Source organism: Salvelinus fontinalis, chromosome 17 (genome assembly GCF_029448725.1).
Source record: "Salvelinus fontinalis isolate EN_2023a chromosome 17, ASM2944872v1, whole genome shotgun sequence".
In the NCBI taxonomy this organism is placed as follows: Eukaryota; Metazoa; Chordata; class Actinopteri; order Salmoniformes; family Salmonidae; genus Salvelinus; species Salvelinus fontinalis.
In genome coordinates, this window is record NC_074681.1 from 8227021 (window position 1) to 8242020 (window position 15000).

A 15000-nucleotide genomic window follows, 5' to 3' on the forward strand; every position below is an offset into this window, starting at 1 on the left:
TCTCTAACCCCTGACCCCTGTGTGTTGTCATCAGGCTCTCTAACCCCTGACCCCTGACCTCTGTGTGTTGTCATCAGGCTCTCTAACCCCTGAACCCTGACCTCTGTGTGTTGTCATCAGGCTCTCTAACCCCTGACACCTGCCCTCTGTGTGTTGTCATCAGGCTCTCTAACCCCTGACCCCTGACCTCTGTGTGTTGTCATCAGGCTCTCTAACCCCTGACCCCTGACCTCTGTGTGTTGTCATCAGGCTCTCTAGCACCTGACCTCTGTGTGTTGTCATCAGGCTCTCTAACCCCTGACCCCTGTGTGTTGTCATCAGGCTCTCTAACCCCTGACCCCTGACCTCTGTGTGTTGTCATCAGGCTCTCTAACCCCTGACCCCTGACCTCTGTGTGTTGTCATCAGGCTCTCTAACCCCTGACCTCTGTGTGTTGTCATCAGGCTCTCTAACCCCTGACCTCTGTGTATTGTCATCAGGCTCTCTAACCCCTGACCCCTGACCTCTGTGTTTTGTTATCAGGCTCTCTAACCCCTGACCTCTGACCTCTGTGTGTTGTCATCAGGCTCTCTAACCCCTGACCCCTGTGTGTTGTCATCAGGCTCTCTAACCCCTGACCCCTGACCTCTGTGTGTTGTCATCAGGCTCTCTAACCCTTGACACCTGACCTCTGTGTGTTGTCATCAGGCTCTCTAACCCCTGACCTCTGTGTGTTGTCATCAGGCTCTCTAACCCCTGACCCCTGACCTCTGTGTGTTGTCATCAGGCTCTCTAACCCCTGACCTCTGTGTGTTGTCATCAGGCTCTCTAACCCCTGACCTCTGTGTGTTGTCATCGGGCTCTCTGACACCTGACCTCTGTGTGTTGTCATCAGGCTCTGCAGAGGATGACCTGATACTAGAGGTGGTGATTATGATCGGGACGGTGTCCATGGACGACAGCTGTGCCGCCATGTTGGCCAAGTCTGGCATCATCCCTGCTATCATAGAATTACTGAATGGTAAGATATCATCCCTGCTATTATAGAACTACTGAATGGTAAGACATCATCCCTGCTATTATAGAACTACTGAATGGTAAGACATCATCCCTGCTATTATAGAACTACGGAATGGTCAGACATCATCCCTGCTATTATAGAACTACTGAATGGTAAGACATCATCCCTGCTATCATAGAATTACTGAATGGTAAGACATCATCCCTGCTATTATAGAACTACTGAATGGTAAGACATCATCCCTGGTATTATAGAACTACTGAATGGTAAGACATCATCCCTGCTATCATAGAACTACTGAATGGTAAGACATCATCCCTGCTATTATAGAACTACTGAATGGTAAGACATCATCCCTGCTATTATAGAACTACTGAATGGTAAGACATCATCCCTACTATTATAGAACTACTGAATGGTAAGACATCATCCCTGCTATTATAGAACTACTGAATGGTAAGACATCATCCCTGCTATTATAGAACTACTGAATGGTAAGACATCATCCCTGCTATTATAGAACTACTGAATGGTAAGACATCATCCCTGCTATTATAGAACTACTGAATGGTAAGACATCATCCCTGCTATTATAGAACTACTGAATGGTAAGACATCATCCCTGCTATTATAGAACTACTGAATGGTAAGACATCATCCCTACTATTATAGAACTACTGAATGGTAAGACATCATCCCTGCTATTATAGAACTACTGAATGGTAAGACCGACATCATCCCTGCTATTATAGAACTACTGAATGGTAAGACATCATCCCTGCTATTATAGAACTACTGAATGGTAAGACATCATCCCTGCTATTATAGAACTACTGAATGGTAAGACATCATCCCTACTATTATAGAACTACTGAATGGTAAGACATCATCCCTGCTATTATAGAACTACTGAATGGTAAGACCGACATCATCCCTGCTATTATAGAACTACTGAATGGTAAGACATCATCCCTGCTATTATAGAACTACTGAATGGTAAGACATCATCCCTGCTATTATAGAACTACTGAATGGTAAGACATCATCCCTGCTATTATAGAACTACTGAATGGTAAGACATCATCCCTGCTATTATAGAACTACTGAATGGTAAGACAGACATCATCCCTGCTATTATAGAACTACTGAATGGTAAGACAGACATCATCCCTGCTATTATAGAACTACTGAATGGTAAGACATCATCCGTGCTATTATAGAACTACTGAATGGTAAGACAGACATCATCCCTGCTATTATAGAACTACTGAATGGTAAGACATCATCCCTGCTATTATAGAACTACTGAATGGTAAGACATCATCCCTGCTATTATAGAACTACTGAATGGTAAGACATCATCCCTGCTATTATAGAACTACTGAATGGTAAGACATCATCCCTGCTATTATAGAACTACTAAATGGTAAGACATCATCCCTGATATTATAGAACTACTGAATGGTAAGACATCATCCCTGCTATTATAGAACTACTGAATGGTAAGACATCATCCCTGCTATTATAGAACTACGGAATGGTAAGACATCATCCCTGCTATTATAGAACTACTGAATGGTAAGACATCATCCCTGCTATTATAGAACAACTGAATGGTAAGACATCATCCCTGCTATTATAGAACTACTGAATGGTAAGACATCATCCCTGCTATTATAGAACTACTGAATGGTAAGACATCATCCCTGCTATTATAGAACTACTGAATGGTAAGACATCATCCCTGCTATTATAGAACTACTGAATGGTAAGACATCATCCCTGCTATTATAGAACTACTGAATAGTAAGACATCATCCCTGCTATTATAGAACTACTGAATGGTCAGACATCATCCCTGCTATTATAGAACTACTGAATGGTAAGACAGACATCATCCCTGCTATTATAGAACTACTGAATAGTAAGACATCATCCCTGCTATTATAGAACTACTGAATGGTAAGACATCATCCCTGCTATTATAGAACTACTGAATGGTAAGACATCATCCCTGATATTATAGAACTACTGAATGGTAAGACCGACATCATCCCTGCTATTATAGAACTACTGAATGGTAAGACATCATCCCTGCTATTATAGAACTACTGAATGGTAAGACATTATCCCTGCTATTATAGAACTACTGAATGGTAAGACATCATCCCTGATATTATAGAACTACGGAATGGTAAGACATCATCCCTGCTATTATAGAACTACTGAATGGTAAGACCGACATCATCCCTGCTATTATAGAACTACTGAATGGTAAGACATCATCCCTGCTATCATAGAACTACTGAATGGTAAGACATCATCCCTGCTATCATAGAACTACTGAATGGTAAGACATCATCCCTGCTATTATAGAACTACTGAATGGTAAGACATCATCCCTGCTATTATAGAACTACTGAATGGTAAGACATCATCCCTGCTATCATAGAATTACTGAATGGTAAGACATCATCCCTGCTATCATAGAATTACTGAATGGTAAGACATCATCCCTGCTATTATAGAACTACTGAATGGTAAGACATCATCCCTACTATTATAGAACTACTGAATGGTAAGACATCATCCCTGCTATTATAGAACTACTGAATGGTAAGACATCATCCCTGCTATTATAGAACTACTGAATGGTCAGACATCATCCCTGCTATTATAGAACTACTGAATGGTAAGACATCATCCCTGCTATTATAGAACTACTGAATGGTAAGACATCATCCCTGCTATCATAGAATTACTGAATGGTAAGACATCATCCCTGCTATTATAGAACTACTGAATGGTAAGACATCATCCCTGGTATTATAGAACTACTGAATGGTAAGACATCATCCCTGCTATCATAGAACTACTGAATGGTAAGACATCATCCCTGCTATTATAGAACTACTGAATGGTAAGACATCATCCCTGCTATTATAGAACTACTGAATGGTAAGACATCATCCCTACTATTATAGAACTACTGAATGGTAAGACATCATCCCTGCTATTATAGAACTACTGAATGGTAAGACATCATCCCTGCTATTATAGAACTACTGAATGGTAAGACATCATCCCTGCTATTATAGAACTACTGAATGGTAAGACATCATCCCTGCTATTATAGAACTACTGAATGGTAAGACATACATCATCCCTGCTATTATAGAACTACTGAATAGTAAGACATCATCCCTGCTATTATAGAACTACTGAATGGTAAGACATCATCCCTGCTATTATAGAACTACTGAATGGTAAGACAGACATCATCCCTGCTATTATAGAACTACTGAATGGTAAGACATCATCCCTGCTATTATAGAACTACTGAATGGTAAGACATCATCCCTGCTATTATAGAACTACTGAATGGTAAGACATCATCCCTGCTATTATAGAACTACTGAATGGTAAGACATCATCCCTACTATTATAGAACTACTGAATGGTAAGACATCATCCCTGCTATTATAGAACTACTGAATGGTAAGACCGACATCATCCCTGCTATTATAGAACTACTGAATGGTAAGACATCATCCCTGCTATTATAGAACTACTGAATGGTAAGACATCATCCCTGCTATTATAGAACTACTGAATGGTAAGACATCATCCCTACTATTATAGAACTACTGAATGGTAAGACATCATCCCTGCTATTATAGAACTACTGAATGGTAAGACCGACATCATCCCTGCTATTATAGAACTACTGAATGGTAAGACATCATCCCTGCTATTATAGAACTACTGAATGGTAAGACATCATCCCTGCTATTATAGAACTACTGAATGGTAAGACATCATCCCTGCTATTATAGAATTACTGAATGGTAAGACATCATCCCTGCTATTATAGAACTACTGAATGGTAAGACATCATCCCTGGTATTATAGAACTACTGAATGGTAAGACATCATCCCTGCTATCATAGAACTACTGAATGGTAAGACATCATCCCTGCTATTATAGAACTACTGAATGGTAAGACATCATCCCTGCTATTATAGAACTACTGAATGGTAAGACATCATCCCTGCTATTATAGAACTACTGAATGGTAAGACATCATCCCTGCTATTATAGAACTACTGAATGGTAAGACATCATCCCTGCTATTATAGAACTACTGAATAGTAAGACATCATCCCTGCTATTATAGAACTACTGAATGGTCAGACATCATCCCTGCTATTATAGAACTACTGAATGGTAAGACAGACATCATCCCTGCTATTATAGAACTACTGAATAGTAAGACATCATCCCTGCTATTATAGAACTACTGAATGGTAAGACATCATCCCTGCTATTATAGAACTACTGAATGGTAAGACATCATCCCTGATATTATAGAACTACTGAATGGTAAGACCGACATCATCCCTGCTATTATAGAACTACTGAATGGTAAGACATCATCCCTGCTATTATAGAACTACTGAATGGTAAGACATTATCCCTGCTATTATAGAACTACTGAATGGTAAGACATCATCCCTGATATTATAGAACTACGGAATGGTAAGACATCATCCCTGCTATTATAGAACTACTGAATGGTAAGACCGACATCATCCCTGCTATTATAGAACTACTGAATGGTAAGACATCATCCCTGCTATCATAGAACTACTGAATGGTAAGACATCATCCCTGCTATCATAGAACTACTGAATGGTAAGACATCATCCCTGCTATTATAGAACTACTGAATGGTAAGACATCATCCCTGCTATTATAGAACTACTGAATGGTAAGACATCATCCCTGCTATCATAGAATTACTGAATGGAAAGACATCATCCCTGCTATCATAGAATTACTGAATGGTAAGACATCATCCCTGCTATTATAGAACTACTGAATGGTAAGACATCATCCCTACTATTATAGAACTACTGAATGGTAAGACATCATCCCTGCTATTATAGAACTACTGAATGGTAAGACATCATCCCTGCTATTATAGAACTACTGAATGGTCAGACATCATCCCTGCTATTATAGAACTACTGAATGGTAAGACATCATCCCTGCTATTATAGAACTACTGAATGGTAAGACATCATCCCTGCTATCATAGAATTACTGAATGGTAAGACATCATCCCTGCTATTATAGAACTACTGAATGGTAAGACATCATCCCTGGTATTATAGAACTACTGAATGGTAAGACATCATCCCTGCTATCATAGAACTACTGAATGGTAAGACATCATCCCTGCTATTATAGAACTACTGAATGGTAAGACATCATCCCTGCTATTATAGAACTACTGAATGGTAAGACATCATCCCTACTATTATAGAACTACTGAATGGTAAGACATCATCCCTGCTATTATAGAACTACTGAATGGTAAGACATCATCCCTGCTATTATAGAACTACTGAATGGTAAGACATCATCCCTGCTATTATAGAACTACTGAATGGTAAGACATCATCCCTGCTATTATAGAACTACTGAATGGTAAGACATACATCATCCCTGCTATTATAGAACTACTGAATAGTAAGACATCATCCCTGCTATTATAGAACTACTGAATGGTAAGACATCATCCCTGCTATTATAGAACTACTGAATGGTAAGACAGACATCATCCCTGCTATTATAGAACTACTGAATGGTAAGACATCATCCCTGCTATTATAGAACTACTGAATGGTAAGACATCATCCCTGCTATTATAGAACTACTGAATGGTAAGACATCATCCCTGCTATTATAGAACTACTGAATGGTAAGACATCATCCCTACTATTATAGAACTACTGAATGGTAAGACATCATCCCTGCTATTATAGAACTACTGAATGGTAAGACCGACATCATCCCTGCTATTATAGAACTACTGAATGGTAAGACATCATCCCTGCTATTATAGAACTACTGAATGGTAAGACATCATCCCTGCTATTATAGAACTACTGAATGGTAAGACATCATCCCTACTATTATAGAACTACTGAATGGTAAGACATCATCCCTGCTATTATAGAACTACTGAATGGTAAGACCGACATCATCCCTGCTATTATAGAACTACTGAATGGTAAGACATCATCCCTGCTATTATAGAACTACTGAATGGTAAGACATCATCCCTGCTATTATAGAACTACTGAATGGTAAGACATCATCCCTGCTATTATAGAATTACTGAATGGTAAGACATCATCCCTGCTATTATAGAACTACTGAATGGTAAGACATCATCCCTGGTATTATAGAACTACTGAATGGTAAGACATCATCCCTGCTATCATAGAACTACTGAATGGTAAGACATCATCCCTGCTATTATAGAACTACTGAATGGTAAGACATCATCCCTGCTATTATAGAACTACTGAATGGTAAGACATCATCCCTACTATTATAGAACTACTGAATGGTAAGACATCATCCCTGCTATTATAGAACTACTGAATGGTAAGACATCATCCCTGCTATTATAGAACTACTGAATGGTAAGACATCATCCCTGCTATTATAGAACTACTGAATGGTAAGACATCATCCCTGCTATTATAGAACTACTGAATGGTAAGACATACATCATCCCTGCTATTATAGAACTACTGAATAGTAAGACATCATCCCTGCTATTATAGAACTACTGAATGGTAAGACATCATCCCTGCTATTATAGAACTACTGAATGGTAAGACAGACATCATCCCTGCTATTATAGAACTACTGAATGGTAAGACATCATCCCTGCTATTATAGAACTACTGAATGGTAAGACATCATCCCTGCTATTATAGAACTACTGAATGGTAAGACATCATCCCTGCTATTATAGAACTACTGAATGGTAAGACATCATCCCTACTATTATAGAACTACTGAATGGTAAGACATCATCCCTGCTATTATAGAACTACTGAATGGTAAGACCGACATCATCCCTGCTATTATAGAACTACTGAATGGTAAGACATCATCCCTGCTATTATAGAACTACTGAATGGTAAGACATCATCCCTGCTATTATAGAACTACTGAATGGTAAGACATCATCCCTACTATTATAGAACTACTGAATGGTAAGACATCATCCCTGCTATTATAGAACTACTGAATGGTAAGACCGACATCATCCCTGCTATTATAGAACTACTGAATGGTAAGACATCATCCCTGCTATTATAGAACTACTGAATGGTAAGACATCATCCCTGCTATTATAGAACTACTGAATGGTAAGACATCATCCCTGCTATTATAGAACTACTGAATGGTAAGACAGACATCATCCCTGCTATTATAGAACTACTGAATGGTAAGACAGACATCATCCCTGCTATTATAGAACTACTGAATGGTAAGACATCATCCGTGCTATTATAGAACTACTGAATGGTAAGACAGACATCATCCCTGCTATTATAGAACTACTGAATGGTAAGACATCATCCCTGCTATTATAGAACTACTGAATGGTAAGACATCATCCCTGCTATTATAGAACTACTGAATGGTAAGACATCATCCCTGCTATTATAGAACTACTGAATGGTAAGACATCATCCCTGCTATTATAGAACTACTAAATGGTAAGACATCATCCCTGATATTATAGAACTACTGAATGGTAAGACATCATCCCTGCTATTATAGAACTACTGAATGGTAAGACATCATCCCTGCTATTATAGAACTACGGAATGGTAAGACATCATCCCTGCTATTATAGAACTACTGAATGGTAAGACATCATCCCTGCTATTATAGAACTACTGAATGGTAAGACATCATCCCTGCTATTATAGAACTACTGAATGGTAAGACATCATCCCTGCTATTATAGAACTACTGAATGGTAAGACATCATCCCTGCTATTATAGAACTACTGAATGGTAAGACATCATCCCTGCTATTATAGAACTACTGAATAGTAAGACATCATCCCTGCTATTATAGAACTACTGAATGGTCAGACATCATCCCTGCTATTATAGAACTACTGAATGGTAAGACAGACATCATCCCTGCTATTATAGAACTACTGAATAGTAAGACATCATCCCTGCTATTATAGAACTACTGAATGGTAAGACATCATCCCTGCTATTATAGAACTACTGAATGGTAAGACATCATCCCTGATATTATAGAACTACTGAATGGTAAGACCGACATCATCCCTGCTATTATAGAACTACTGAATGGTAAGACATCATCCCTGCTATTATAGAACTACTGAATGGTAAGACATTATCCCTGCTATTATAGAACTACTGAATGGTAAGACATCATCCCTGATATTATAGAACTACGGAATGGTAAGACATCATCCCTGCTATTATAGAACTACTGAATGGTAAGACCGACATCATCCCTGCTATTATAGAACTACTGAATGGTAAGACATCATCCCTGCTATCATAGAACTACTGAATGGTAAGACATCATCCCTGCTATCATAGAACTACTGAATGGTAAGACATCATCCCTGCTATTATAGAACTACTGAATGGTAAGACATCATCCCTGCTATTATAGAACTACTGAATGGTAAGACATCATCCCTGCACACATACTGACACACTAACAGTAGATATCCTACACACTAACAGTAGATATCCTACACACTAACAGTAGATATCCTACACACTAACAGTAGATATCCTACACACTAACAGTAGATATCCTACACACTAACAGTAGATATCCTACACACTAACAGTAGATATCCTACACACTAACAGTAGATATCCTACACACTAACAGTAGATATCCTACACACTAACAGTAGATATCCTACACACTAACAGTAGATATCCTACACACAAACAATAATAAATAATTAATACTCTCTGAATACTCTCTGAATACTTTCTGAATACTCTCTGAATACTCTCTGAATACTTTCTGAATACGCTGTAAACACAGAGGAATTTGAAGCACTATAACCGTTCCACTACGGCCCCGTCGATGTGAACGTCTGGCGTTGCTCTGCCCTCTGGCTCCTGTTGTCCACCATCAGCTCCTTTGTCTTGTTGACATCGAGGGAGAAGTTGTACACACTGCCAGGTCTCTGACCTCTTCTCTATAGGCTGTCTCATCATCGTCAGTGGTCAGGCCCACCACCGTCATCAGCAAACTTAACGATGGTGTTGAAGTCTTGCGAGGATGAACAGGGAGTACAGGAAGTGACTAAGCACACGCCCCTTATTGTTTAATAGTCACATGGGTACAGGGTTACAGGGTACTGTGTTTAATAGTCACATGTACAGGGTTACTGGGTTTAATAGTCACATGTACAGGGTTACAGGGTACTGTGTTTAATAGTCACATGTACAGGGTACTGTGTTTAATAGGCACATGTACAGGGTACTGTGTTTAATAGTCACATGTACAGGGTTACAGGGTACTGTGTTTAATAGTCACATGTACAGGGTTACAGGGTACTGTGTTTAATAGTCACATGTACAGGGTTACAGGGTACTGGGTTTAATAGTCACATGTACAGGGTTACAGGGTACTGTGTTTAATAGTCACATGGGTACAGTCCATAGGGGGAGCAGCAGGGGGTAGCAGGTAGCTGTCTAGAAGGGGCTATTCAGCAGCCTGATGGTCTGAGGGTAGAAACTATTGGCCAGTTCCAGTTTTTGCCATGATGCTCCCGTACTGCCCCCGTCTGAGTGATTGAAGCTGGGAGAACAGGGCTGGATGATGTTCTTGGCCTTCCTGAGACACCTGGTGTTGTAGGGGTCCTGTAGGGCAGGCAATGAGCACCAAATGGTGTGTTCGTTTGCACGTATCACTGTCTGAAGAGCCTTGCAGTCAGCGGCGGTGGAGTTGCCGTACCAGGCTGTGATGCAGCCTGACAGAACGCTCTCGATGGTGCTCCTGTAGAACACTTTGAGAGCCCTCGGGGACAGGATGGATTTCCTTGGAGCATTCCGAGGTTGAAGAGTTGCTGTCGTGCCTTCTTCACCACAGTGTTCATGTGGTTAGACCATTTCAGCTTCTCTGGGATGTGTATGCCAAGGAATTTAAGTTATTGACCGTCTTCACGGCGGCCCGTTGATGAGAATGGTGTCCAGCCTGGTTCCTCATGAAGTCCACAATCAGCTCCTTTGTTTTGCTAACAAGGGAGATGTTGTTTACCTGGCACGACGCCGTCAGAGTGCCTGTAGGCTGTCTCGTCATTGTTGGTAATCAGTTCTTGTCGTGTCATCAGCGAACTTGATGATGGAGTTGGAACTGTGTGGGGCCAGTCAGTCTTGGATATACAGGGAATACATTTACATTACATTTAAGTCATTTAGCAGACGCTCTTATCCAGAGCGACTTACAAATTGGAAAGTTCATACATATTCATCCTGGTCCCCCCATGGGAATTGAACCCTGGTCCCCCCGTGGGAATTGAACCCACAACCCTGGCGTTGCAAGCGCCATGCTCTACCAACTGAGCCACACGGGACCGTATATAGGAGGGGACTGAGGACGCACCCTTGTGGGGCCCCCGTGTTGAGGATCAGTGTCGAGGATGTAATGTTGTCTACCTTCACCTGTGATCGGCCTGTCAGGAAGTCCAGGACCCAGTTGCATAGGGAGGAGTTCAGACCCAGGGCTGTGAGGCTTTGTAATGAGCTGATAGGACACTATGGTATTGAAGGCCGAGCTGTAGTCAATGAACAACATCCTCACATATGCATTCCTTTTGTCCAGTTCCTTTTGTCCAGTTCCTTTTGTCCAGTTCCTTTTGTCCAGTTCCTTTTGTCCAGTTCCTTTAGTCCAGTTCCTTTAGTCCAGTTCCTTTTGTCCAGTTCCTTTTGTCCAGTTCCTTTAGTCCAGTTCCTTTTGTCCAGTTCCTTTTGTCCAGTTCCTTTAGTCCAGTTCCTTTAGTCCAGTTCCTTTAGTACAGTTCCTTTAGTCCAGTTCCTTTTGTCCAGTTCCTTTTGTCCAGTTCCTTTAGTCCAGTTCCTTTAGTCCAGTTCCTTTAGTCCAGTTCCTTTGGTCCAGTTCCTTTTGTCCAGTTCCTTTTGTCCAGTTCCTTTAGTCCAGTTCCTTTAGTCCAGTTCCTTTAGTCCAGTTCCTTTAGTCCAGTTCCTTTTGTCCAGTTCCTTTACTCCAGTTCCTTTGGTCCAGTTCCTTTAGTCCAGTTCCTTTAGTCCAGTTCCTTTAGTCCAGTTCCTTTGGTCCAGTTCCTTTAGTCCAGTTCCTTTAGTCCAGTTCCTTTAGTCCAGTTCCTTTTGTCCAGTTCCTTTTGTCCAGTTCCTTTAGTCCAGTTCCTTTTGTCCAGTTCCTTTTGACATGGCGATTGCGTTGTCGTGGATCTGTCAGGTTGGTAGGGGGAGGATGGCGAATTGAAGAGGGTCAAGTGTATTGAGGAGTTGATATTGTCTTTGACTTGATGAGACCTGGATCAGAACCAATATGACAGGGCTTCTTATTGGACTGATGGAGAAGTGGATCAGAACCAATATGACAGGGCTTCTTATTGAACTGATGGAGAAGTGGATCAGAACCAACATGACAGGGCTTCTTATTAGACTGATGGAGAAGTGGATCAGAACCAATATGACAGGGCTTCTTATTGAACTGATGGAGAAGTGGATCAGAACCAATATGACAGGGCTTCTTATTGAACTGATGGAGAAGTGGATCAGAACCAACATGACAGGGCTTCTTATTGAACTGATGGAGAAGTGGATCAGAACCAACATGACAGGGCTTCTTATTAGACTGATGGAGAAGTGGATCAGAACCAATATGACAGGGCTTCTTATTGAACTGATGGAGAAGTGGATCAGAACCAATATGACAGGGCTTCTTATTGAACTGATGGAGAAGTGGATCAGAACCAATATGACAGGGCTTCTTATTGAACTGATGGAGAAGTGGATCAGAACCAATATGACAGGGCTTCTTATTGAACTGATGGAGAAGTGGATCAGAACCAATATGACAGGGCTTCTTATTGAACTGATGGAGAAGTGGATCAGAACCAATATGACAGGGCTTCTTATTGAACTGATGGAGAAGTGGATCAGAACCAACATGACAGGGCTTCTTATTGAACTGATGGAGAAGTGGATCAGAACCAATATGACAGGGCTTCTTATTGAACTGATGGAGAAGTGGATCAGAACCAACATGACAGGGCTTCTTATTGAACTGATGGAGAAGTGGAGCGGCCGTCCGTATCTTTTCAGACGATTCGGATACGATAACCCTGCCTGGGCGAAATACAGACTTCTCACAACATTGCTCATCCTCATACATAAAGATAAACACTTCATACGGTGCATGTGGCTGTTAAACACCCCGATCTGAAGGATGTTAACAGTTGTGGTTTTAGATATCTGGTTTGGTTTCCCTTCTTGACGAAGCCACCCTGTATATATCTAAGATGGTTTTTTCTCCCTGCAGCCCAACAGGAGGACGATGAGTTTGTGTGTCAGATCGTCTATGTGTTCTACCAGATGGTTTTCCACCAGGCCACCAGGGAGGTCATCATTAAAGAGACACGTATCCTTCCTACCCACAATGCACTGCTCCTTACGTTTAAAACATCTTGATGCATAATCCATTTTATTGTTGTATTTTGACCGGTTAATACTTGAGTAAAGCGCGAAATATAATTTTTCAGTTATAACTATTAAAGTCCATTATTCTCTGAATGCTCTTCCTCATCATCCTCCTCCTCCTCCTCCTCCTATGGGAAAACCACATCATTACTGTACGTTGGCTGTTTGGGCCTTGAACCAGGGGACCTCAGACTTCCCAGAGTTGTAACCTTTAACCCTCATCTCAGAGGCTCCGGCGTACCTTATCGACCTGATGCACGACAAGAATGCTGAGATACGCAAGGTCTGTGACAACACTCTGGACATAATCGCTGTAAGTAACATACTATTACTGAATTAAACCCTGTAACAGAGGTAGAAAACACATGCCACTACTGGACCTGAGGGGTATCCTCCCGTGTGTACCCCAGTCTCTTTGAGGGGTATCCTCCTGTGTGTACCCCAGTCTCTGAGGGGTATCCTCCCGTGTGTACCCCAGTCTCTGAGGGGTATCCTCCTGTGTGTACCCCAGTCTCTCTGAGGGGTATCCTCCTGTGTGTACCCCAGTCTCTGAGGGGTATCCTCCCGTGTGTACCCCAGTCTCTGAGGGGTATCCTCCTGTGTGTACCCCAGTCTCTCTGAGGGGTATCCTCCTGTGTGTACCCCAGTCTCTGAGGGGTATCCTCCCGTGTGTACCCCAGTCTCTGAGGGGTATCCTCCCGTGTGTACCCCAGTCTCTGAGGGGTATCCTCCCGTGTGTAGCCCAGTCTCTCTGAGGGGTATCCTCCTGTGTGTACCCCAGTCTCTCTGAGGGGTATCCTCCTGTGTGTACCCCAGTCTCTGAGGGGTATCCTCCCGTGTGTACCCCAGTCTCTCTGAGGGGTATCCTCCCGTGTGTACCCCAGTCTCTGAGGGGTATCCTCCCGTGTGTACCCCAGTCTCTGAGGGGTATCCTCCTGTGTGTACCCCAGTCTCTGAGGGGTATCCTCCTGTGTGTACCCCAGTCTCTGAGGGGTATCCTCCCGTGTGTACCCCAGTCTCTGAGGGGTATCCTCCCGTGTGTAGCCCAGTCTCTCTGAGGGGTATCCTCCTGTGTGTACCCCAGTCTCTCTGAGGGGTATCCTCCTGTGTGTACCCCAGTCTCTTGAGGGGTATCCTCCCGTGTGTACCCCAGTCTCTCTGAGGGGTATCCTCCCGTGTGTACCCCAGTCTCTGTGGGGTATCCTCCCGTGTGTACCCCAGTCTCTCTGAGGGGTATCCTCCCGTGTGTACCCCAGTCTCTGAGGGGTATCCTCCCGTGTGTACCCCAGTCTCTCTGAGGGGTATCCTCCCGTGTGTACCCCAGTCTCTCTGAGGGGTATCCTCCTGTGTGTACCCCAGTCTCTTTGAGGGGTATCCTCCTGTGTGTACCCCAGTCTCTGAGGGGTATCCTCCCGTGTGTACC

General features: G+C 42.0%; 1 protein-coding gene across 1 annotated transcript in view; it reads left to right on the forward strand.

Moving 5' to 3' along the window:
* LOC129813668 (kinesin-associated protein 3-like) overlaps positions 1-15000 on the forward strand; it is a 77135-nt gene that overhangs the window by 48470 nt on the left and 13665 nt on the right. The window contains exons 15-17 of the mRNA XM_055866064.1: positions 875-1000; positions 13420-13518; positions 13805-13890. Of these exons, the coding sequence (XP_055722039.1) occupies positions 875-1000; positions 13420-13518; positions 13805-13890 (311 nt within the window). The remainder of the gene's footprint in view (positions 1-874; positions 1001-13419; positions 13519-13804; positions 13891-15000) is intronic.